Genomic DNA, 27,094 nt, shown 5'->3' on the forward strand with positions numbered 1-27,094 from the left:
GCTACAACAACTTTAGATAAGTCATTATCCCCAGACAATTTGGTTAAGTATGTTTTCAATTCTGCTAAAAGCAGAGAATTAGAAACCATCTATTTAAAAAAAAAAACCAATTAGTTAAGGGTCAGTGAAGCAGTTATTAGAGTCATTCAACTTTTTAATTTTGGGAAAATATACCAAAAGTGGCTTTATTAGGACTAAGAGACTTTTATTCTTTTTTTTTTTTAAATGTGTTTATTTTTGAGAGAAAGAGCGCAAGTTATCGAGGGGCAGAGAGAGAGGGAGAGAGAGAAAGAGAATCCCATGAGGGGCAAAGAGAGAGGGGGGCACTATCATCGCGGAGCCTAATGTGGGGCTTGAACTCCTGAAAGGTGAGATCATGCCCTGAGCCGGTGTCAGATGCTTAACTGACTGAGCCATCGAGGTACCCGCTTTTAATTATTCTTGCTGGTTTTTAGCCTGCAGGTGTCCTTTTTAGTTTAATACTCGGCAGTATTGAGCTGCAAATTGAACTAGGCAAATTGAAATATTACTCATTTCATTACATCTTTGTTATCTAATTTTCGAAAAAAATTTTAACCTCTCTGTATGCTTTAAATATATTTTCATCAAAATCTTAGTTATAAATTTAGTTTATTCAAGCCAGGCATTCAAGGTGGATTTACTTTCAGTCCCAAAATGTATTTTTCAATTAAAATAAAATGTCATAATATGAATTTAGGAACTTTTTTTAAGGTTTGTTTATTTATTTTGACAGAGTGAGAACACGTGTGTGAATGGGGGAAGGGTAGAGAGAATGGGAGAGAGAGAGAAAATCCCAAGCACTTGGGGCTTGGCCCCACAAACCATGAGATCATGACCTGAGCCAAAATCAAGATCTGGATGCTCAACTGAACCACCCAGGTGCCCCTGAATTAAGGAAATTTTTAACTGTGGAAAAAACTGCAAAATGCATCTTAGAAGGCAGATTGTAACTGGCCAGATCACAGTTAACATGATAAAGACCTAATAAAAATTATCCCTTGTTAAATAAGTTATCAAATGTAAATAAACTAGTAAGTCAATGTTTTTTTTCTCCTTTGAATGACAGAGAGAGATAGAACACAAGCAGAGGAGGGGCAGAGAGAGAGGGAGACACGGAATCCGAAGCAGGTTCTAGGCTCTGAGCTGTCAGCACGGAGCCTGACACGGGGCTCGAACCCACGAACCGTGAGATCATGACCTGAGTTGAAGTTGGGACACTTAACCGACTGAGCCAGGCGTCCCTCTCCTTACTTTAGATTCTAATGCATAGTTACATTTATAAGTTACTTTAAAACAGGAGTATGATAAAAAACATGACATTTCTTCAGTAAGTGTATGTACGTGTATACTGAACTCTGGTCCTTTAGTCATCAGGAAGTTATGCCTCCAGTACAATAATCACAAATAACACCATTAAGCTAATAAGACATCATGATATTTTCTATATATTTAAAGAAATGAGAAGATATGCTGCTAAAAACTAAAAGATTCTCAGCTAACATATAATGTTACTACCCCCACCCCCAATAATTTTACTTCTTAATAAAAGACAGAAAATATTAAAGACGTTGTAAGAACTGTCACTGGAACATCGTGATGTTAGGTTTTTAACAACTGACTGATTAATGAATACCCAGGCTAAAGGCAAGCACGTAAAAGGTTTATTCACAGGTTTTACCTGATAAATGGTGAAAAACATGTATTTAAGAGAGTCAGTGTCATTAACCTATGTTGCTCAAGCTGTTCAAAGGTACTTTTCTTTCCAGTTAAGACATGCTGTAGGGAGCAAGTACCGAGAAGAGCCATGCACATTTACACGCGTGAAAAAGCTGTCTGGGGCTTCCAGATGTTCACTTTGCTTTGTACCACTGGGCTCTACTTTGAGAACCACGTGCTCTTTGACAAAAGGGGATGGAAGAAACAAAGTTGCCCTGCCTTATTATCATATACAGTGTCTAAATTCACAACTAGACGCACACCAAAACACCCAGGTTCTTATGTCAAGCTTTCACTTTAACAGAAAACAAGATGAAGAAGGTGAAGACTGGAAACACAGAGTTAATGACACCTTCATTAGTCATTATAGGAGGCTTTCCCCTTGCTTGGCACCCTGGATTTCTACATCCCAGACGGGCATGACTTAGTAAGATAGGAGATGGTGTAGAGTTCTGTCTTCTCTCATGTCAAGTGACGGTACAGGCGTTAGTCATGTATGTTTTTTTTTTTTTTTATTTTTAAAAATGTTTATTTGTTTATTTATTTATTTTTTATATTTTTATTTATTTTTGAGACAGAGAGACAGAGCATGAGCAGGGGAGGGGCAGAGAGAGAGGGAGACAGAGAATCTGAAGCAGGCTCCAGGCTCCGAACTGTCAGCACAGAGCCCGACACGGGGCTCGAACCCACGGACCGTGAGATCATGACCTGAGCTGAAGTCGGACGCTTAACCGACTGAGCCACCCAGGCGCCCCATGGTTATTTATTTTTGAGAGAGAGAGAGAGAGAGAGAGAGAGAGAGAGAGAGAGAATGGAGGAGGGGCAGACCAGAAGGAGACACAGAATCTGAAGCAGAGCCCAGGCTCTGACAGAGCTGCCAACACAGAGCCCAATGTGGGGCTCAAACTCATGAGCAGTGAGATCATGACCTGAGCCAAAGTCAGAAGCTTAACCCACTGAGTCACCTAGGCGCCCCAAGAAAGATTATTTGAATTTAAGTCAGTTCTCAGGTATATCATTTTATTATTATTTTAAAAAAATGTTTATTTATTTTGAGAGAGAGAGGGTGAAGGACAGAGAGGGAGAGGGAGAGGGAGAGGGAAAAACCATCCCAGGCAGGCTCCACGCTGACAGCACAGAGCCCAGCATGGAGCTTGATCACACGAACCGAGAGATCATGACCTGGTGGAAGCTGGAAATTAATTCCGTTAAAACTATCTAAGACCAAGGAGCGCCCGGGTGGCTCAGTTGGTTGAACAGCTGACTCTTGATTTGGGCTCAGGTCATGATCTCATGGTTCATGGCTTCGAGTCCCACGTTAGGCTCTGAGCTGACGGCATGGAGCCTGCTTGGGATTCTCCCTCTCCCGCTCTCCATCTGCCCCTCCCCTGCTCACGTGTACATGTGTGTTCGCTCTCAAAATAAATAAACACTTAAAACCCCAAACCACACAACTGGAATCCAGGATCAAGATATCCTTTAAGTCTTTGCTATTCTCTGAATGAGGACACCCCAGCAGGAAGTGAGCCCCCACCTCAGTGGGCATGTCACAGAGGTAGAGCAGAGAGCAGGGCCATGTGTCAGGGTCTCTTTGTCTCCTAGGAGCACGGATTTCAGGTCTCCCCAACTTTTATTTCTGAGTTTGCACAGAACAGTACCTTCTTTATCAAAATAAAATGTAAACTGTGCCATTCTGAGAAGAAACCTGCTGTGGTGTGTGGTACCTTTTTAATTTTTAAATTTTATTTTTAAGTCACTGTTGCCTCACTGATTGGATTCTGTTTACAACATGTTCCCCGGTTCTGAAAGAGCTATGATTTGCCTGCCAACAAATTCTTGATGAATGTCAAAGGTATAACCTTACTTGTGCTAATTCTATTTAAATCGGATGAAATACTAATATCAGAAGAATTTTATCAGTTCGCCTTATAAGTTTAATTTTAGCTCCCCAGTTTTTCACGAGAAGGAAATTTTATCAGTAGAGCTAAACACCTCAACTCGGACGTATTTTAACAGGTTATAACTTCAGACACATGCATCACGCACAGCACGTACACACCCTTTAACTAGCTTTTAAAACTTCCTGGTGGTGGAACACTGGACTGCCATTCATAAATAGTGAGAGACCACTTTGGACCCAGAGAAGGTGGAGCCTAGCTCTACGATCTACTAATTGTGTGGTGAGCTCTAGGACACCGTTGAAACTCTAGGATATCATCTGTCAGGCAGGGATATGAATATTTATCTGTCTTGTGTGCTTGCTGTGAAAACAGAGGGTAAGGCAGGACCAAACCCTACCAGAGGCTCAGAACATGACTGGAGGATTTTTTTTTTTAAGGTGTTTTTCATTACTGAACAACTTACCAGAACCATATCCAGGTATTGGCCCTTTGGTTTGAAGGTCTGGGAGCCCCACATTCAGAGCGTTGGGTACCATGTTGTCCAGATGCGGCTTGGGCCCAACGGGATGAGAGGGCGAGTGCTTCATGCCGGGCTGCCTCTGCTGCTGCTGCTGCTGCTGCTGCTGCTGTTGCTGCTGGAGAGCGCTCACCATTCGAGCCAGCTGGAGGCCAGGAGGCCAGAGCGAGGGGGAAGCCGAGGGAAAATGGACACATGATAAGCCAACACCCTGAGCCTCCTAGGAAAAGACTGCGTAGGAGTCACGTTCTGCTGTCGGAGGTTAAGCAGAGATGCAGCCCTCACACAGAGCACCAGAGGGACCCTTCCAATCCCACGTACCTGCTGCTCTTGCTGCTGGCGCACAGCTTGAGAAAGCTTCCTCTGGTTCTGTAGCAACTGCTGTTGTTGCTGCTGCTGCAGGAGAAGCTGACATGCCTACAAAACAGGGAAGGAGAGAGCGGAGCAAAGCTTCCTAAGCCGGACGTACTGACACACTCGAGGGGGTTGTGCATCTAAGGGCAGGTTGTGGAATCCAGTGGCCAGGAGGGAAGTACCACCAAGTTCCTGGTCTACTGGTCACATTTACCTCCAACTGAGCGGATACATTAATCCTTAAGCACGCATAAAATGAAGCGAATCCAAATTAAAGGAAAAAAAACCCTAAATAATCTTTTTTTCAGCTATTGGGGGAAAATCTGCTACTCACCAACTGAAACTGGGGAATTTGTGGAAGCTGGCTCAGCATGGCAATTTGTTGAGGAGATAACTGGGGCCCCACATTGAAAAGACCTGGATTCAGGCCACTGTTGGGAAACTGCTTGAGCATTGAGGCAGAAACCTAACAAGAAAAAAGAGGACTCTTTCAGAACTTACTAAAATAAAACTTTTTTTTTTTTCTGTAAAAAGAATCTTAATAGGTCTAAAGCAAGTGTCGATTGCTTTCCTTGAAAAATATCTGTAAAAAATACTAAATCATCCGGAGAAATACACCAAAATGTTAGCGATGGTTACGACTGAGCAGTGAGATTATAAGGGCTTTTAGGGGCACCTCACTGGCTCAGTTGACAGAGCGTGTGACTCTTGATTTTGTAAGTTCGAGCCCTGCATTGGGTGTAGCGATTACTTAAAAATAAAATCTTAAAAAAAAAAAAAAAAAAGCTTTTAAATTCTTTACAATAAAAATTATGAATTCATAATCAGGAAGGCTTCTGAGAGACAAAAAAAGTATTTTTCTTTTAATTTTTTAATGTTTTATTTATATTTGAGAAAGAGACAGAGAAAGACAGAGAAAGACAGAGACAGAGACAGAGAGAGAGACAGAGAGAGAGAGAGAGAGAGAGAGAGAGAGAGAGACAGAGCACGAGCGGGGCAGGGGCAGAGAAAGAGAGGGAGACACAGAATCCAAAGCAGGCTCCAGGCTCTGAGCTGTGAGCACAGAGCCTGATGCGGGGCTCGAACCCACAAACCATAGGATCATGACCTGAACCAAAGTCAGATGTTCAACCGACCGAGCAACCCACGTGCCCCCGAGACAAAAAAGTTTTAATAACAATGTGACTTTTGCTTGAGAAATTGTTCCTGTAAATGGACCGTAAAACAAAATAGATCAAACTTCATAAAGCTACTAAATAAGGTAAAACAAGGTATAAAAACATAAGCCTAAAACAAGGTATTTTTGTTATACAAATAAGAAAAATATGTTGACCTGTAAGTAAGAGACACTGGAGTTTCAATTCATGACTTCTCACACCACACACTCAGAGTCGCAGAGCAAAAGGGCCTAGAAGGTCAAATGACCCAACTGGCTCCTTCTCCACGGTTTTTAGGAGTGAGTTGGGCTGGGCTACAGGAACCTCCAGACAGAGAAAAGCCTCCCTCCCGTCTTTGGACTGCTCGTCTAAGATGTTTTTACGGGGCTGAAATGAGTTCCTTGCACTTTCATCCGCTGAGCCGACTGAATCAGCTGGTTCCGTGGGTGGCAAGCAGCACACTGGTCAAGAGTCTGCTTTGAGGCAGACTGTACGGGCTGTCATTTCGGAGCTGTGTGACGCAGGGCAAGTTACTTACTGAGCCTTTCTGAGCCTTGTTTCCCCTCCAAAACTGAACAACAATAACTTTAGTGACAGAGGATTTTATGAGTTAATCCACATCAAAGGCTTAGAAATGCACTCTGTTATATGCACAGGGATGGTTCCTCAAGTGTCTAAAGACAATTACAGTTTCTTGTGTCTCATCTTCAGGCTAAACATGCTCACTTCTTTCACGCGTATCTCATCCAATTTCTCAATGCAAAGCCCACAACAGAAAGCCATTTTCTAGAGTAGCTGAGGACTGAGTAGACCTGGCCATCATTAACCATTCTGTTGAAAGCCAGGCTTTCTATTAACAATGCCTGAGATCTCAGTTTCTCTGATGATCACAGCCTAACTCCCAACTCACATATTAAGCTTACTGTCAATTAAAATCTATAATATTTTAAAATAGGTGTTGCTCTCCTATGGAACTGGGTTGAACTGTATTAATATATGCTTTGATCTTAGGACCTTATCTTTATGCGCACAGCACATAGATGTTTGATAAATATCTATTAAATAGGTGAATATTAGATTTCATTTAATTAACTAATTTTTTAAATGTTTATTTTTAAATTTATTTTGAGAGAGAGAGTATGAGAGGGGGAGAGGGGCAGGTGGAGAGAGAGAGAGAATCCCAAGCAGGCCCCATGCTGTCAGTGCAGAGCCCATGAACCGTGAGATCATGACCTGAGCTGAAATCAAGAATCAGACGCTTAACCGACTGAGCCACCCAGGCACCCCACTAATTAATTTTTTTAAAGATTTAACTTCTTAAAAAGTAATCTTTACACCCAATGTGGGGCTCGAACTCACAACCCAGAGACCAAGAGTTGCATGCTCCACTGACTGAGCCTGTCGGGTGCCCCATGAATAGTATATTTGAGTAACAGTCACACCATCAAATTCTTTTCTACCCTATTATTCCACTTATGTTCGGTTTGTGTTTCCCTATCTGGTCACTGATGGGAATGCTGAACTTGATAGAGCGGAGGATAATCTAGTAGCCTGTCCCTAAAAACTTCTTTCCAATCTGAGGGTGATCCAGCTGGGAAGAGTCAATCATTTACTAATTCACACAAGTGTTTTAGCATTTACTTTATATTTTTTCATCTTGTCTAAAACAAAGAGACAGCTTGTCAAATGGTTTGTCAAAATAGAGATTTCAACAATGTCATTCTTATCAAACAATATTTAAAACTAATCAATAAAATAAATTAAGACTTGTTAGCAAATTTATGATTCTTGATTTCCTATCATAGGTGCTCAAAAAGCCATCTTTTTGATAATCTAGTGTAGATTACCAAAATCTAATCTAGATTATTATTGCCTAGAATTGGCACCAGTTCATCAGTATTTAAACCACTTCCTTTACTGTTTCAAAAGTTGTTTAAAAAACTTCCCCATTCTCTTCACTTCCTTGGAGGGGAGGGGTGCCTCTTTCCTATTTCTACTCTGAAGCTCCGCACAGAGGGACATCTACCTTGTTCTCTGGGCCTCCTGCCCTTTTTTCCTGGCAGCAAACCTATAGGGAGGGTTGCCCCGTTCCAATTACTACTGGCTAAGTTTGTAATTCAGTCTTAGGAAGCTCACATTCTCCAGGATCTGCATTCTCAGTGGTAAAGGGGATATTTTGGCCCCACATGCCTTCCTCTTGTCTTAAAAATTCAGTATTTGTGCAAGAAAGAAGAGCAGTCATTATTAAATTCCCCTTGAAGATCCCCAGCATTCCTCAAATATCACAGAAGGGCTCTGCGATTCCTTTCACAAACTGTTTCTCTGTTGTAGGATTTAATTTGTCTCAACCCTTTTGGTTGAACGACTTTATCCTCAACAGAGACGACAAAAGCGGTGCCAATTTTACTCTCACTTAATTTAACTTAATTTTCATTTAATCATTTAAAACATACACAAGTAGTCCAAAGCAGTGACTCTTTTTCCAGTCACTGATTTGCACCAAACCGAATTCTGAAGACTCTTTCAATCTGCCTATTGTTTTGCAAGCCTCCACTTATTTTACGTTCTAATCCCCCAGCACAACTCTTACACATATCCATCCCTGCTTGCTACCCTTACTTTCCAGCTTTTGAAAATACCCCTTTAAAACCTGAGTCATCAGAAAGCTTTCATCAGAAGACCCACTGGCTGTTCCCACTGTATCTTTCTTTAGCATAACAGAGTTCAATGAATGCTTGTGAGTCACCGTCTCTGCCACATTCTCAAGAATACCTGCCTACCTTTCCTTTGATGCTTTCTAGTCTAGAAACAAGTTCAAGCTCCTGTCCGGGGCTCACCAACTCACTTTCTTCCAAGATCTCAGCCACTTTTCACCTAACCCATTAACACTATCATTTTGGGAAGTATTTTGGGTAAAAGTCACGGTTCTCCTAGCTGTTCCTCTATTCTCTAAGAGATGCTGAGTGTTGCCAACCAATGAGAACATTTGTTTGATTTTCTTTTTTAACGGTTGGACCTCTAGCAAATGTGAGCTCAGGGTGAGCACAGCACTGTACATTGTGCCTCTGCACCAGTGTTTTTTTTTTTTTAAACATTTATTTATTATTGAGAGACGGCAACATGAGCATGGCAGGGGCAGGGAGAGGGGAGACACAGAATCGGAAGCAGGCTCCTGGCTCTGAGCTGTCAGCACAGAGCCCAACGTGGGACGCGAACTCACACACCACAAGATCATGACCTGAGCTGAAGTCAGATGCTTAACCGACTGAGCCACCCAGGCGCCCCATCTCTGCACCAGTTTTATGGCCTGCGTGAGGGACTTGGTATTTTTTTTTTAATTTTTTTAAATGTTTACTTTTGACAGAGAGAGAGAGAGAGAGAGACAGAGAGAGACAGAGCATGAGCAGGGGAGGGGCAGAGAGAGAGGGAGACAGAATCGGAAGCAGGCTCCTGGCTCTGAGCTGTCAGCACAGAGCCCAACACGGGGCTCGAACTCACAGACGAGATCATGACCTGAGCCGAAGTCAAACACTCAACAGACTGAGCCACCCAGGTGGCCGAGGGACTTGGTATTAAGAAAGAAAAAAAAGCCTGGGTGGCTCAGTTGGTTGAGTGTCCGACTTTGGCTAAGGTCATGATCTCATGGTTCGTGGGTTTGAGCCCCGCATCAGGCCCTGTTGCTGACAGCTTAGAGCCTGGAGCCTGCCTCCAGTTCTGTTTCTCCCTCTCTCTCTGCCCCTCCCCCACTCGCGCTCTGTCTCCGTCTCAAAAAAAAAAAAAAAAAAACTTAAAAAAAAGGTAAAAAATTCAATAATCTTTAAGCACTGATTACAGGTTGAAATGATCATTTATATTGGCTTAAAGAATACGTACTATTAAATTTAATTTTACCTGCTTCTATTTATCTTTTTAAATGTGGCTACCAAAAACTTGAAATTACATTATGGGGTTTGTGTCACATTTCTATGGGACAGTGGTGCTCCGAGGCCATCAGCATTGTTTCTAATTTCCCTTCCAAAGGGAAAGGATTCTATGATTCATGGGAAATCTACTCTGCTTATTTTGTTTTCCAACCTGCTGGCCTCCAAAATAAATAGCTATTGTCTGAGCTCTTTCTTCCCACTTCTCGGTTCAGTTCTAAAAGCTCTACTGAACAAATCAGCTGGTCTCTTCATCGACCCATTTCTCTTCAGTCTTGAGACAGTAGGACATCCTTTGCCAAGATCCCATTCTTCCCACCCACCTCCCACATTCCTATCACTTGATATTAGCGACAGAAACTACCATTGGAAGTAAAACCTGCGTATGATCCAGCAGTACCCTAGGAAACAAATCCATCCTAGGAGACAAATATAGGAATCTTCACAGCAGCATTCCTCCTAATAGCAGAAACCTGGAAACTACCCAAATGTCTGCTGGTGGTGGAAAAGATCAATGATGGTATATTCACGTAACAGAGTACTATATGAATCATAACTGACCAAATCAACCTGGGGAAATCTCAGAAACAGTATCAAGTGAAAAAAAGTCAGAGAAGGCTATAAACTGCAAGTTTTTGTCACATCAAGGGCAAAAAAGGCAAAATGAAACTATATTGTTTAAAGACAGATAGGTACAGAAAGACTATAAAGAAATGCTAACACAGGGCCTCTGGCTGGTTCAGTGGGTGGAGTGTGCTGGCTCTTGATCTTGGGGTCGTGGGTTCAAGTCCCAAGTTGGGTGTAGAGGTTACTTAAAAATAAAATATTAAAAAAAAAGAAAAGAAAAGAAAGAAATGCTAACACAAGGTGTTTTTATACTTTAAATTTAATTTGAATGCCAGTATCTCATGTGTGCCATGAAGTGACAGTTGTAACAACTATAAAGGTTATACTTTGAGGACTTCTGTCTAGCTCTGCCCCATGTTTCCCTCCCCCAGACCGCACATGCACTGTCCTCCAATGAATACAAAAGGACCAGAGAGAAGCACCACTAGGCTCCTGGCAAATGGCTATTCGTACCTGGGACTCAGAGTAATTAAAGTGCAGGTTGGCACATTCCCGTAGCAGGGAGTTAATTATTCTGGCTTAAAAGCCCTTCACCCTCCAGCTGGGCTGGGGAAAGGGAAGATCTAGTTGGAGTCAATATGGCATTTAACAAAGCACTGCAGGTGCAAAATGACAGCAGTTTAAAGCAAGACAAAAGCCTGGTAGAATAGGTTACGTTCTGAATATTTGAGTAACAGGAGGAAAAAGGCAAGGCAGAAACCCAACGCCTGGAATATCTGTAACAAATCTTAAAGATGAGTTTCAGTGTCTTCTTCCCATGTTCACACTGAATACTGACTGCCCCTAAAGACAGTTAAAATGGATGTAAAAGTTGGTATTTTCAAAAACCATAAGTGTTCATGTACTTTGACCCATAAATTTCATCCTGGGCAACTAAATTTGGAAATAATGTGGGCAAAATATCTATGTATAAGGATCGCATATAAGATCTAAGTATATGGGTTTCTCTACTGCATTATTTAGAACAGTGAAAAATTAGAAATAATTTACTATCCAATAATAGGCGAAGAGAATGTCCCAGGAAATCAAAGTAAGTTTACCTGATGGAACATTATGCCTTCTTCATTAAGAACAATCAACAGGAAAACTACGTAGTAACAGAGGAAAATACTACGTATGACCCAAAGTTAACACAAACAGTAGGATATAGTGACCATGGATATCATGATGTGGAAAGTATGCCTGGATACGAAAAGTCTGAGTAGGGGATTTTGTAAAAATAATCCCTGTCTTTGCATCTGGGTTGGGGGTTTCTGGAAGAATTTTTTCTCCATTATCCAAACTTTCAGTGTGGTTATTATATTGCCTCTACTTAAAAAAAAAAAAGCTATCCAGCTCTTTTGTTTTTTAAAATATGGAAATGTTAGGGAAAAAAACCTGAAAAATCTGAAGTTTTCATTGTTTAATATTCTGCCCCCATTATGCATCAAATAATGTTAACCATGTTTTGCTAAACAAATCCCAAAAATGTAGAACACAAATGCTTTTCTTTTCCATGCACAGCAGATACTTTGGTCATAAAGAGATTGGCAGCCTTTAAGTCTCTCAGAATAAGTTTTTTTCCTAACAATATTCTACTTTCTAAATCATTCTGAAGTGCGTCTTCCCATGATTTGACACATATTTACTCAAAATGCATGCCCTGCACAGTTGTGGATGTTCAGGATCCAGCAGTGAACAAAGTAGACACAGACCCTGCCACTGTGAACCTTAACACGCGCCTGGGGGCGTGACAGCCAAGTGGTGCCGTACTGTCCTCAGCCCGGCCTGGGAAAGCCTCTCCCAGAAGGTGCCATGGCGGCAGAGATCTGAAGCAAATACAGATGGAGCCATGTGGCAATCTGGGAGAAGAGTGTTCTAGAAGCACCCTTGGTGCGCTGGGGCCAGTTGAGTGGAGAGTGGCAGGTGTGGGTGGGGGTGGCAGGAGGTCACCAAGAGCGTCAAAGACAACAGCAAAGAGCTGGCTTTGTATTTTCAGTGAGAGAAGGAGCTATGAGAGGTTAAAGTAGTGACATGATTTACCCTTAGCTTTCTGTGATGCTGGAAAAGCTCCACCTCTGCAGTATTCATTCCGTAGCCACCAACCAGGCATGTCTATTTAAATTTAAATCAATTAAAATTAAAATTTCAGTTCTTCCACTCCACTGGTCACATTTCAAGTGCTCAGGTGGCCTAAGGCCTACCCTGGAGAGTGTGGTTTTAGAGGGTCAGTCAGAACGCTGGGTAGAGAACAGACTGGAGGCAGGTGTTGTATATGACAGGGCAGGACCAGTCAGGAGGCCGTTTCTAGGAAAGAAACGGTGGTCGCTCGCCATGGGTCATGTTAGAGGAGGCGGTAGGGAAGGGTCAGATTCAGGACAAAGTTCTAAAGGGGAACTTGTTGATGGACTGAATGTGGACCGTGAGAGGCCTCACCACTAGCTCTGTGGCCTGTGGCCCAAGCACCTGCAGAGGGGAAGAGCTGCTTACTTAGAGGAAGGGGATGTTTTAGAGGGGAGTATGGGATGAAATCATGAGCTCTGTTTCGGACATGTTGACATGAAGTGCCTATAGGGCATCCTAGCAGAGATGCCCAGAAGCCCATGGAATTGAGAACGGAGATCTGGGCTGAAGGCTCAGTTTTGGCCCTGTCATACCTAAAGTCATTTGCTGGGTGAAGTCACCCAGCAGTAGCTGCTGATGGTGAGGAGAAGTTCAAGGACTGTGACTGGGTCACTCTGTTTTTTTTTTTTTTAATGTTTTTATTTATTTTTGAGAGAGAGAGAGAGAGAGAGAGCGAGCGAGCACAAGCAGGGGAGGCGCAGAGACAGAGAGGGAGACACAGAATCTGAAGCAGGCTCCAGGCTCTGAGCTGTGAGCACAAAGCCCCACTTGGGGTTTGAACTCAAGAGCCATGAGATAATGACTTGAGCCAAAGTCAGATGCTTCACTGACTGAGCCACCAGGTGCCCCTAACATTTAAATGTTGGGGAGGGGGGGAGGAGCTTGTAAAGGAGACGGAGAAAGAAATGCAGGTGGAGAACCAATATACAAGGTGTCCAAAAACCAGATGAATGAAAGTTTCAAAAGGGACGACATGATCAACTATGTCAGATGCCGTGGATATGCAGAGTAAGGAGAGACTGGAGAAGTGACTGCGGTATCCCACAACACAAAGGTCATCTGGGACCTTCACAATGTCTTCATTCCCACTGCCACCTCCTTACCCGGACTCCTGGACTAGCCTTGTAACTGAGCTCCTTTGCTCTAGTTAGTCTGCCATTCAAATATGTCCTCCACATTGCTGTCAATGTTATTTTTTCCAAAACCTAAGTTTTCCTACATTGCCGCTCAGCTGAACAATTTTGCCCAATGCTACATTATCTATAGCAGCAGCAGCTAAACCTTAGGGTGCAGATAAAAATCAGCAGGGGGTTACTAGGCCCTAACTCCCAAGATTGTGTCTCAGTAGATTGCAGAAGACCTGGAAACTGTGTTTAAGAAGTAGCCCAGATAACGGTTACAAGGGACAGAGTCCAAACTCCTTAGCAAGGCAAAGAAAGCTTTTCCAAATCTGGTGCCAAACTCCCTGACTAGTTTTTTCCTATTCCATTCTAGACAACATCTATATGCTTCAACAAGCTTAATCTAATTATTCAAACCGACTGCATTTTTCCAAACATGCCATGTTCTTCCAGATATTACTGCCCCTTGTCCTCCAAGCTGCTCCTGCTGCACATTTAAACCTGGCTCTGCTCAGCAAACTGACTCATTCTTTAAGGCCCAGCTTAAATGTCACTCCTAGTGCACGGCCTCGCCCAGCTTCCAAACTGTGTTAAGCATTTCTACATCACATTTATCATGCTGCCTGTTTGCTGAGTGTTCTGCTATCACCCCCAGCAACTCCAGGAGGCAGTGTTAGGAGGCGGTGGTTTCTCCACCGTGTGAGGCCAACACACTACCAGGCACACCGCAGATAGTTGGTAACCACAGGACTGTGGCCTGACATGTGGGAGGGAGCTCATGGAGTTAAGAAGACACAACCACTGTGGAGTGCTGGGGAAGTTAGGAACAGCTCTTAAAGGACAGACTGCCACCTGGGACCTGGAGAATGACTGGCACTTAGAGAGGTGAGGAAGGAGAGACACTTCAGAGGACTCCCAGACACCCAGGGCAGGACATGGAGACGACAGGGCAGGGTGAGGAACATTCCTTCCTCTACTAAGACAGTTACAGACTCAATGTCAAAAACAGAATTTGAAATCTATAGGTTATGGTTAAAAAATACACACACACACACACACACACACACACACACACACACACACACACACCTTTGAAAGAAAGAGAGAGGGTGTACACATGAGCAGGGGAGGAACAGAGAGGGGGAGAGAGACAGAATCTTAAGCAGGCTCCAAGCTCAGCACGGAACCTGATGCGGGATTCAATCTCATGATCCTGGGATTGTGACCTGAGCTGAAAGCAAGAGTCGGACACCTAATGGACCGAACCACCCAGGTGCCCCTCAAATAAAATGTTTTAAGACTTTGTCTTAAAAGATATTTCAAAAAACAAAACAGCAATAAAACCTGACCCTTTACGTTCTGCTGATTGGACCTAGTTAAGTGCCCCGCCCCCTTTTGTCGGACGGGATGAACTCCTCGCTTTTGATCTCAGTTCACCGAAGGAACATTATGAGAAGACCAAGGTCCCATGCTGAATCCTCACACGGGCTCATCAACTTTGATGTTGCTCTTCGGACCCACTTTCTCACAGACATACGAGGGGCTCTGTGGCAGACTGGCACAAATCTGTCACCTGGAGCCTGCAAACAATGCGCTGCACATGTCCTACTAAGAAACAGACCTAAAGGGTTTCCCAAACAAAGGACTGTATCCCACAACGCAGAGCTGCTCCATGAGGAAGCCTCTGCCGCTTCATCTGTTCTCAACACTCCCCTGGAGCATCTAGCCAGCACTTCAGCATCCAGCTCCTTAAAACGTCTCAGAATACGTCAGAACCTGGCTATTCTCCCATTTACCTGCAGGGGAATCCTCAAGGGCAACCGATTTCAGAATATTGGCACATCAGTACAGTGCAGTACTTGTACGGTAGTTTCAATTACACGCAATTAAACCAATGCATGCAGTACTGGAAAAAATACGGAGAGATCGAAAAGGAATGTAATCATAATGCTTTTCATAGAAAACCATCTTTGTGTGTACGATACAATACAACAAGGAGTTGGACATTTTGTTCCAAAAATCTTGATCTGGATTTTTTACATTAAAAATTTTGTTTAATGTTTGTTTATTTTTGAGAGAGAGAGAGAGAGCACGAGAGCGAGCGAGCACGAGTGGGGGAGGGGCAGAGAGAGAGGAAGACACAGAATCTGAAGCAGCCTCCAGGCTCCGAGCTGTCAGCACAGAGTCTGACACAGGCTTGAACCCATGAGCCATGAGATCATGACCCGAGCCAAAGGCGGACGCTTAATTGACTGAGCCCCCCAGGTGCCCCAAGACTTTTTACATTTTAGACATTTGGGTAACTATTATTCCTTTTCTGCCCACAAAACCCAGTTGGCAACTGGGCACCGCCTGTAGAGGCTTTACTGCTGAATCGTGGAAACATAAAATCGCTTACCTGGGGGGAAATAAACTGGGGAGGCACTTGCGCCCGGAGATTAGGAGAAGAATTTAGCGGCTGCACTGGCGTGTGCATACCTCTCGATTGTGCTGTGCTATTTCCAAACAAACCATGATTGCCACCCTGCAAACACAACAGCAACAGTTAAGGCTTTTTTGTTAACGTAAGAAAACGTGAAAAAGAAACAGTTCTGGTTTTCTATCCCTCAGAAGAATCATATCCTGTGTTCCGTGGAATCACAGAATTTTATAACCGAAAAATTCCTGGTCTCGGAATGCTTGGGAAAATTATCCAAATCAAATCATGCACACAGCACCACCACCCCTGCAGTCTGAGGCACTCTATAACCGAAAGGCTTATGTTTGGTCAAATGTTTCAAAAAAGCATTTTTTTTTTTTTGTAATTGAAAGGTATAGGCAATATAATGTTTATTTCGACTACTCTCTTTTTTTCTTTTAAAGACTGGGTTTACCAAGTTTATTCTCAAATCCAATAATCTGAGCTCCACCTTGAAAGGCACCTGAGCACAAATGCAGGCTTCTGTATAATATCAACTGTAAAACAACACTATGATAGTAATGTCTCTGGCTTGATTAGTTCAATCACAGAATCAGTGCCACCCGCTTGTAGTCTAGCTCCTTAAGAACTCTACTCCAGATCTAAATAGGCTTTCCTATCTTGGGTCTGCTTGATCCCTCCTTTGCTAGATGACAAAATCTAAATCAAGAGTGAGATTTAAAAAAACAAAAGCAGAAAAGGAAAAAGTGAAAAACCATTATGGGGCACTAAAAAAAACCTCATTACTCACCTGTAACTTTTCATTCCAGTGTATGAATGCCAGCCTGGTAAAAAATAAGCTTAATTCCCTGATTTCTGGAGGACGAACTCACTGGACCACTTCTAGGCTATTCCAATCAAAGAATTACAGAAAACCAGGCTATATGATGGCCTTTCTGACTTGTTTCGAGCTGAGAAAAGCCCTTCAGCCAAAAAAGCCATATTTGATAACTTGACACTGTTCCTTCTGTCTGAGGAAAGTTTCTACACCATCTTCACTTGGCCTTGAGGCCTAGCTCAGAGCTCATCCTCATAAAGGAAGGCTTCCCCCAACTTTCTTCCTCGGTTCACATTCAAATTAACTGACCCACCTATATGTTCTCAAAACACTTAAAGTCATTCTTTGATGGCATCAGCAAGTCATGTTATAGTTATTTTCCATTCTGTCTTTCAACCACCAGCTTAATATTTCCTTCTCTGTATTCCCAGAACTCTGTAATAAAGTCCTAGTCTGTAGGATGCTAACACCATGACCCACCAATTTCATACACTTGGCAACATCCTACTGCACATCCTTAGTGAAGGCAGCTGGACCACTGCCTATATACCTAGTCTGTGTATTCTGAACGGAAGTCACCAACTTATCCGTGGCTTCACGGGGATTAAGGTAATTTTAAAGAAGAATTTTGGGGGCGCCTGGGTGGCGCAGTCGGTTAAGCGTCCGACTTCAGCCAGGTCACAATCTCGCGGTCCAGGAGTTCGAGCCCCGCGTCGGGCTCTGGGCTGATGGCTCAGAGCCTGGAGCCTGTTTCCGATTCTGTGTCTCCCTCTCTCTCTGCCCCTCCCCCGTTCATGCTCTGTCTCTCTCTGTCCCAAAAAATAAATAAACGTTGAAAAAAAAATTTTTTTAAAGAAGAATTTTGGAACAGCACCATTAAGTTCTAGAACACTAACGATATTTCAATGGCTTAATGATTCAAAATAGATTAAGGGACTGCTACTGGAAAATTAATGAACTTAAAAGCACTGAAAATAAAAATGGCTATGAACATAAAGTGGAAAAGACAATCAAAATCTGTGTCTATGTCATAAAAGAAAATCAAAGATCTACCATGAATTTTAAATCTCCCAAAGGACTCTTAAAACATGAAAAGACCTTTAATTCTACAAACTATAATGTCTCCACTTCCCCTGACTTACTAATCAAAATTGTCACTCTAAGGTGACGTGGCTTGGCTCTAACTTTTCTGAGATCATGGTAGCTGGTAGCTTACCTACTGATCATTCTCAAGAACACAAGAAGCATCTGTTTCATTGAGAATATTCTGCTAAGATGATTCTCATACTTCACTATCAAAGTAATGACCTTGGACGGGTCCTTGGATGGTGGGGTTACTGGTAGTTGAAGTCCTACCCAGAATCCATGTTTTAACTGGTCCAAAACTGCTTTGTGAGGATCATTTTAAATTCCAACTGCTCTTTTGGTAAGAAATATTAAAAGGAATTTCACTTTTTTTTTTAGTTCTTGTGAAATCAGGCTCTACCTGCACATTCCCAGTGGACAGATGCCCCCTACTCCCACTAGAGGTTTCAGGTTTTCTTTATCAAGTATCTCTAAAATCGTATCAAGCCCTGTGATACGTCCAATATGGATAACAGTACAGATGAGTCAATGGCAGTCTATCAAACAACACCTTCTCTCTTTTTAAATATGAAACCTGGCACTGTCATTTGCTTTCTTAGCTTAGAAGTAGCTATTTTGCACACTAATATGTCTAGAGGCAATCATATAGATTCAGTTTTTTTTTTTAAGTATGTTTAGAAATTAGGAAAGCGGTCATCAAACGCTATTTATATGTTAACCGCAGTTAATCTGGTTATTTCTACAGCTTCACTGTTATATGATGACCTGAGTCCAATATTTATTGGTGATATTTGCCTCAACTACAGTGTTTAACTCAGAAAGGCATATAAATTAAAAACAGTGTTAGCAAGCTGACTGAAATCTGTGATTTTAAAATAAAAACCTCACATTTTAATTTTTAAATAGGAAGTATATGAAGTCTGCATGAAAATAGTCACGTGTGAAAAAAGTCATGATCATATTTAGTTGATTCACAATGGACTTTGTAGCAATCCACAGATTCAAAAAACAAAACAAAAAACCAAACCAAAAGAAATCAAAGAGGAATGACCTTTTCTTAGTGTCCAGTGCACGGATACTTCGGCTGGTTTATGTTATGCTAAAAATTATATACTAATGGCATTTGATAAACATGTGATCCTGTGGGCATGTTTATAATCATTACTCAAGAGTGTTAGGGTAACTTATATTTTGTATACCTCAATCCTAAACAAAAAAGCTGCCCCAAACCACTGATGTAATTATTTCTTCTCTGTTTATAAAAGCAACACACATCTACATTCTCTATGGAAACATTAAGAAATACAGGGAAATATAAAAAATAAAGAAAACAAGAAATTACCCAAACTCCCAAACCAGAGATAACCAACTGAATACATGGATATAACATGATCCATTTAAAAAATGTGCTAAGGCAACAATTAGAAGCGTATGAAAGACCTGCGTGTAACTGGAGGACTATGGTGTGAGAGAGGTTTTACATCATCCTTTAACTTGTATGTGAAAGCCCTCATGTGGAAACAGAATGGATACAATTAATAATTAAACATCCTTCCATGATATCCTGAGGTGAAAGCCACAGTGACAGGTAAGTGGTCACAGAACTGTGGCTAGGAAAATATCATCCCTGGAGTCACTGTCACAAAGGAATTGTCTCCAAATTCCTGGTTTTCTCTATGAGAACTACACAGGAGCTGCAGTGACAGCCCCTCAGGCTGCCTTAGGCCCGCAAAGGTGAGAGAGGGGGCCTTAGGGGGCCAGCCCTGCCGGTCTCGCCCAGTGCACAGCCCTTCCTGGGACCATGGAGACGCACCCCTAGGGAACGGGGTGCCCCAGGCTGTTTGCCACATCTGAACAATATCAAGTCTTCCCAAAGCTTCGTTCTCTCATATCAAATTACCTTTCTCTGGTTAATTATTATATTTTACGCTTAAGGACATTAGATTTTAAGATGCTGTAATGCTCAAGTATTTACTCTTTACTAGTTTTGCCACTGTTTTCTAGTTAGAAGTCTTATCAAATTGAAAAGACTTCAAAAGTATCACTTGCCATTCAATCTAATGTTAAAAATGGCAAATAAGTTGCTAAGGTAGGCGTAATAAGATACCTATGTAGCCTCTTTAACATTTTCCTAAGCCAGTTATTAGTTAACTTATTAAATGTGAACTTATGACCAAATATGAGAGGACTAAAGAAACAGATTGAAAATAAAATCCATGTTGAGAAAACATGAAGAGAGATGGGTTCTATGGGCTGAAAGATCTAAAGCCTAATACTTAGCATCATTCTGTGCATTCAGTAATCAACAAATTTCCCAAGACAGACAAAAAATGCAATAAACTGCAGACCAGGGCCAAGGCGAGGCCACAGCCGAGCAGTTATAAATTTGAGAGGCCTCCTTACTTGTCTAGCAGCGAAGTTTTGGGGGTTGAGCCCTGTGCCGATTGCTCCAAGGCTGACGTTGGGTAGTGTGGAACCAGAGGGAGACAGCTTGTAGCTGGGAGAAGGGGAGAAGGGAGAGCAGGGAGCCTCATCCCCAAGGCACCCATCTTGATTGGAGAAAGGCAAAGTCAGCTGAAAAGCAGTAGGAGTTAGCCAATCACAAGGAGTGTTGGTTAGTGAAGCAACAGAATGCAAGAAGGGACAAGAGAGAAACACTAGGAACAAACAGAATTAGAGTGTATTAGCAATAAACGAGGACGGAATTTGGATCTGGTAAGAGTCATCACACTTGGCCCAACAGACACCATCTGTCATCTCTGATCCAGATTTTTTTCTTATTCTCTAAGTCAGTAACACATTCTGCCCATTGCGTGAAGATAAACATTGCCAGACACTTTATTTTTATACATCTAATATCGATTACTCTAACGATGTGGCTGCTGAAACAGAAGCCAGAGTAATCTTGTGAATCTGTTGCTGCCTGGACCAGCATCAGTGGTGTCAAAAATGTGCTAGATCTAAAACTTTCAGTTTTAACTGCTTTCTGAAGACCGGGGCCATGGAAAATCTGTATTCTGAGTCAAGGAATGATCTCCTCCATTAGAACTGATAAAAATCAAAACAAATAGGTATAAATGACACACTGAAATCAGGTACTTGAGAATTTGGACAGTGTACCACTGTAACTAAAAATAGGTCACTGGGGAAATGGAGAGAGAAAACAAAGGAAGTCTCTTCAAAACATCAAAAGACCAAGTTCTGGGCCATCTTGACAAAGCTAGAAGGCAAGGCCTTGGGAGATACAGATTGTTTACACAAGATCCCAAATTTAATTTCTCATTGCAAAGCAGCAGAAAAAAGAATTCAGAATAAATTTATCTCTAAAATTTCTTCTACACATTTTGAGTGTGCATTTCTTCTACTGTAAAAAGTCAGACCATATACCCCCTCCAAGTTTCATAAAATTTCCAAAAATTCAGACCACCTTCACCATACTCACATGCTAAGGACAGATGGTTCTAGCTACTGCCCAATCACCTGTTGACATCAATTGTTTTCACGTCACCACTTAAAAGCAGGTGATGTCTGCGTTTTGCTCATTAATTCAGTAATTCTACATTTCCTCCTGGAATTAATTATCAAAAGAACAAATGGAAACCAAAGTGGTTCACATGAATTATTATCTCAAAGGATTCAACTCACCTTCTCAAAATAAGGCCCACTATCTGTGGTTCCCATGTCTTTGGAATTAGGTGGACGGAACCCAGATCGATCCTTCCTCATGATATCATTAAAATCCCCGAGATTCATCGCTCTCTTGTCCACGTCAAATTTTTTATCTGGAAGGCTCCCTGAAAAGTAGCACAGAAGAAGTGAAAATTTCAAGAACCAATGTTTTGACCAGGAGTGACCAGTCCCGCTTGCCTCCCGGGGGTGTCAAGTGTAAGACCACGAGAGATCTTGTTGGTTGAGGCTGCTGGGGACCCTCCCTGGAGCACATGTGGATCCTTTTGTTTCTTTTTAAAAGATCTGTATCTGTTGTAGCTTGTTTTCAATGGAAGACTGAAAGAGAGACTTAGGGCCAAACTGGTAAAAATCCAACTAAAAAAATATCCTAACTGGTTACTGATGTGTTTGAGGAGTATAACTGGCTCATAAATTCAAACGTCCTCAGTGAGAGAATTTGTCTCTTGCTGCTACTTAGCATCTGCCAGATAAATGGGTAGGGTTGGTTGTGAAACAGTTACTGGGGATAAAGAGGCCTATTAGGCACAGCTGTGACCCTAGAATTTAGAACTCAGACGTGAACACATCAAGTGAACAATGTGATTTCCTAGGTACCATGATGGTCCTCTTTTCTTCAAAGCTCTGGAAATGTGCTATTGTACATGGGCATGATCAGTACCCCTGGAAGCTTACGTTTTTGTTATTCTTAGACTTTTTCTTTTTTAAAGTTTACTTGTTTATTTTGAGAGAGAGAGAGAGAGAGAGAGAGAGAGAGAGAGAGAGAGACAGACTTGCGAGCGAGTGGGGGAGGGGCAGAGAAAGAAAGAGAGAGAGAGAATCCCAAGCAGCTTCTGCGCTGATAGCATGGAGTCCGACTCGGGGCTCGAACTCACGAACCATGAGATCATGACCTGAGCTGAAATCAAGAGTCAGACGCTTAACTGAGTCACCCAGGCGCCCTGTCATTCTTAGATTTTAAAATATCATCAATCGGGGCGCCTGGGTGGCTCAGTCAGTTAAGCGTCCGACTTCAGCTCAGGTCATGATCTCACACTCCGTGAGTTCGAGCCCCGCGTCGGGCTCTGTGCTGACAGCTCAGAGCCTGGAGCCTGCTTCAGATTCTGTGTCCCCCTCTCTCTCTGCCCCTCCCCTGCTCATGCTCTGTCTCTCTGTCTCAAAAATGAATAAAAACATTAAAAAAAAAAAAAATTAAAAAAAAAATAAATAAAATATCATCAATCAAAGGCTATTTCCCTTATGACCCGGGACTGTTTTACTTTCTTCTCGGTTTGACTCTCTTTAAGGTCCTCAAAGTGAGCAACAGCATCACGGTGAGGAGCCCACAGACTAAGGGCTGACACGGCATCTGCTCCACTTGCACTGGGACAGCTCGTCAGTAATGAAACATCTCGGTGCACACGCGACGAGAAATCTGAAAGTGGAGTCTGGCGGGGCCACAGACATATTTTGTTCGGCCACACACCACAGTTTTTAAAATCTGAATTAGTTTCCAGTATTTAAAAATCAGGATGTCAACATATGTCTGAATTGCTGACAAAGCTGGGCCTTTACCCTCCAAGGCAACAACTGCCAAGGGCGGTCAAGTGGCCGCCTTACAGGTGGCCTCCAAGTCCCAATTTCTTATACCTGGCATACCCCACTCCTCTACGTTACTTTCTTGGATCCTGCAGCCATTTCAGTCTTCAGTCCCTACCTAGTGTGTAGGACGATCCTTCGTGTCTGCTGACTAACACCCAGCCCAGTCAAATGGAGGAGGGAACCAACGTGACATCATTAACAACAATATATCCCATTCGCATTAGTGGAGTGATACACACCTACAGACAAATCCATTTTGCTGCTTGGATTATCTTCAGTTTGACTCTGAAAAATAAGCAACGGTGAGGGAGGATTAAAGGTTTGAATTCAATGTTTGAATCAGAGAGAAAAAAAAAGGCATTATTTATGTGGGAGTGACAGCTTACTAGTGGGACCACACAAGGTCCTTTGATGTGAACCTTACACGGGAATGAAGACAATATCATTTATCATATGACTAATTTGATTGCTGCTGGGTCTACATTTGTAAATTCGATTTTCACATAGAATCAGTCAGTTTCAGCAATTCTACGGACAGAGCAACAGCTAAATAGCTGCTCAGAGAAATAAAACCCTGTCCTCAAGTTCCAGTCGGCTCGGGATCAAATTCCAGGAGTGTCAGCCAAATGACGACAACTTCTTCTCGTGACTTGTCAAGTCATGAAATCTGGGAATGTGCAGCCAAGTCAAGCCGTTTGTCTTTTGGCAACCAGGGACGGGGTGTCCCCACAATGTTCCCAAGAGATTAAAAAAAAAAAAGAGAGAGAGAAATCCTACAAGAATTCCCTATATAATTAATTATAAATAATTTCTCTAGTTATTGTGCAGTTGTTGTCATTTTCAAAAGTATAATATGAAAACTGGTACAGCAGTAGTCAGGGAAAATTATGTAAGTTTCAAGGGCCTGGCTCTTTCTTCCCCTAACTACCTCAGGAAAAGGGTACAAGGACTACAAATTCAAAAGTCATAACCTCTAAGTATTGGAGTTATTTCATTAAAAATAAGAGAAAATAAATATCACTCAATCCAAATGAGAAATATTGTTTAACCAGTTTCCAAATCTGTAACTTTGTTTTGTTTTTTAAATTAAGACAGATTTAAAGTTTATTTATTTATTTTGAGGGGGGAAGGGGCAGAGAGAGAGAGGAAGAGAGAGGATGCCAAGCAGGCTCTGCACTGTCAATGCAGAGCCCAATGCAGGGCTTGAAACCATGAACTGTGAGATCATGACCTGAGCCAAAGTCAAGAGTCAGTTGCCTAACTAAGCCACCCAGGCACCCTTAAATCTAGAATTTTGAACTGTATGTGACAGTGGTCTTAACATTTGTGCTAAAAGTAAAAGATGCGGTATATTATACACAGGAGAAGATGAAACTTACCAGCAATCCCATATTTGAAAACTGTTTGGCAAGAGGATTCATCCATGAATCATTGTTTCCTCCTTTCAGTGAACACTATAGAAATGAAATGTGTAACCTCAGAACCAAATAATTTATTTTATCTCACTTCACAGCTGAGTTGCATTTAAGTACTGATTGAAAATGCAGAACCAACAGTTTACCTTTTTGAACCCAAATCTCCCTCTTTAACTGTGGTTATTTTGATATTTTCAGTTAGTCTGGAAGAATAAGTTCTCTAGTTCTATCTGTGTTTTCATTCTTATTTTATTCGTCACACTGAATTAGAAGTAACTGGAAAAACATATAGTCAGCTGGTGTTTTTACCTTATAAATAGAAGGTCAATATCAGATTTTCTAAAATACAATGTTCACATGCTAGTACTTTCCCTTTTAGTATCTTCTTGTAACCTAAGCCAGTTTGTATTAAAAGAAAAGAAAGAGTTTGATGCTAGTGCCTATTATTTGGAAAATAAATAGGCACTAGCCTATTTAAATAGGCTATTTAAACTGGTCATTAGTCTCTGTGTGGATACAATGAGGACTCATCTATGCAGCGCTTCATCTGCTTGTTATGTAGTATAAAGGACATGGGTCCCCAGTGGGAAAGACGCCTAGCAAAAGACACCATCCCTGATCTTACTGTAAAGCAAGGCGGATGTGAGTTTTTATTTCTTAAGAAGGGACAACCTAGCGTCTCCCTGAAGAGGACCCCTATCAGCTCCACTTTTACTTCTGCAGAGAAGGCAGGTTGGACTATGATGAGGACTTGGTGGGGAGAGGTGGTGATGGGGCTTTGTGCATTCTTCAAATAAAAACTGTGTTTTGATGATATTTGTTATGTCAATGTTATTAATTCTTGGAAGCGAGTAAGTTAATTTAAGTTCAGTTACAGGTTTTAAGGTCAAAAAAGCCATCAGTGGAGGGAGGGGAGAATTGGTAGATTTGCTTAATGTGAACGGAGTTTCAGTTTTGCAAGATGAAAAGAGTTTTGTGTCTAGATGGTGTTGATGGTCACATCGTCTAGTGTTGAATGGTGCTGAATGTACTCAATGCTACTGAACTGTGCGCACTTAAAGGTGGTTAAAACGGTACATTTTACGTTGTCTGTATCTGCATCACAATCAGTTAAAAAAAAAAAAAAAGGCCCTCAGATACAAAAGGACAGAATTGTCAGTCATGGGGCAGCCTGAGTGGGTGAGCACCTTCCCCCTGGTCACTTCTGGTCAGTAAGCAGTCTCCCTTGACTGCCTTTTCATTCCGTCTCAATGGGAGTTTGTAAATGACAAAAACAAGACCACAACAAGCCAGATAGCCTGAGAGTACAAAAATGCTGAGGAGTTTACTGAATAATTCCTTTTGTGACTAGGGCGAACAGAAAGAAGTCCTCAGAAGGGAAATTGTAAGGGGCGCTTAAACAGGATGTCTCCAACAGGAACTACCTGTGTTCTTAGGCTATCGAGTTACTATGTTCAGAACAAAATTAATATCCTACAGCAAAAAGTGATGAAGGCGCAGCCCCCTTAGCCAACTGAAGACCTTCTGGGACGGCCCTTCGTATTTGAAACCAGGACAATATTCACTGTGAAGTTGAAATTATATGGCTGCCCACTTCTAATTTCCATCAATTTATCTGTGGAAGGGAAAAGAACACCTCTGCTGAGAGAGTGGTTCAGGTTCAAAGACCTGTTCTACATTGAAACCAAAGTCCTCATCGAATTAGGCACATCAAGGGGGACGTGGAGCTGCTCCAAGATATGGAAAGCCAACAGCTTTCAAACGCAAGCTGGTACGGGATGTAGGCACATCACCTGGTTGCTGCATCAGGCTTGTGCTCCGGCACTTTGCTTTGCTGGGAGGATGGTTCTGGGTTTTGGAATTTCCCGCATCAGAGAAAAACCAATCACGTTGATTGCCACTGGAAAAGCTATCTTACTTTGGTTTCTCTTCTATGTATCATGGGGACTTACCCTAAGGCCTTCCTTGGTTTTAGAATGCAAAAGCATAAAACATTTACAAAGTGTGCCTTGAAAGCTTCTGAAGAATTATAATATGGAAACTAAAAGTGAAAAAAAAAATCTCCTGTTTCTGAAAATTCCACTTTACCCACAGCAACAGCTCTGAGGTTCAAGGTTTCAAGGTCATGGGGAAGGAAGATGAGGAGTAAAGAGGAAGTACTCAATTTGCTCTTAAGAAAATATTTTTCCCCTTACTTAGGACCTCAGGGCTCCTTCCATTAGAAAATTCTCAGTTCTGCCTTCTAAGAATGAAGAAACAAGCTCGAACTTTTCTAAAGTGGGCTACCTTCATCTGCTTCTTTCCTCCTTGTCCCCAGCTTGCTGAGTTGTGGGAGGAAGCACTTCCCTGAGAGCCGGCGGTGTTCCAGACTCCTCCATCGTCCTCCTCTTCCCAGCTGGGATGGCGAGTTCCCGTCACTGGACCGTCACTCTCCCCCCAGCCATCTTGCATAGATTTGGAATCTTTAAGAAAAAAAATGGAGGGACTGTATGCAACAGCTACATATAACAATAACCACAACGATTGGTCCTTATGAACACGGCATTCTGGGATATTTGTCATCTTATCTAATCCATCTATACGGCCAGGCAAATATTCTACCCCCTTCCACATTCACATTACTCAGACAAAAGATAAGTATAACTATAGCTT

At 42.1% G+C, this 27,094-nt stretch overlaps 1 protein-coding gene across 9 annotated transcripts in view; it reads right to left on the reverse strand.

Moving 5' to 3' along the window:
* Positions 1 to 27,094, reverse strand: part of TNRC6B (trinucleotide repeat containing adaptor 6B) — a 259,643-nt gene that overhangs the window by 28,994 nt on the left and 203,555 nt on the right. For 7 of the 9 annotated variants that reach the window (XM_086712195.1, XM_086712196.1, XM_086712194.1 and 4 more), the window contains 9 exons: positions 26,729 to 26,904; positions 24,407 to 24,481; positions 23,267 to 23,312; positions 21,405 to 21,553; positions 20,163 to 20,333; positions 15,836 to 15,961; positions 4,844 to 4,975; positions 4,477 to 4,572; positions 4,102 to 4,300 (listed from right to left, as the gene is read on the reverse strand). In XM_086712195.1, coding sequence (XP_086568321.1) covers positions 4,102 to 4,300; positions 4,477 to 4,572; positions 4,844 to 4,975; positions 15,836 to 15,961; positions 20,163 to 20,333; positions 21,405 to 21,553; positions 23,267 to 23,312; positions 24,407 to 24,481; positions 26,729 to 26,904 — 1,170 coding nt within the window. The remainder of the gene's footprint in view (positions 1 to 4,101; positions 4,301 to 4,476; positions 4,573 to 4,843; positions 4,976 to 15,835; positions 15,962 to 20,162; positions 20,334 to 21,404; positions 21,554 to 23,266; positions 23,313 to 24,406; positions 24,482 to 26,728; positions 26,905 to 27,094) is intronic. The other 2 variants (XM_086712201.1, XM_086712200.1) reach the window with 1 other exon arrangement.

This window comes from Puma concolor, chromosome B4 (genome assembly GCF_028749965.1).
Source record: "Puma concolor isolate L17-30 chromosome B4, mPumCon1.1.hap2, whole genome shotgun sequence".
Taxonomy (NCBI): Eukaryota; Metazoa; Chordata; class Mammalia; order Carnivora; family Felidae; genus Puma; species Puma concolor.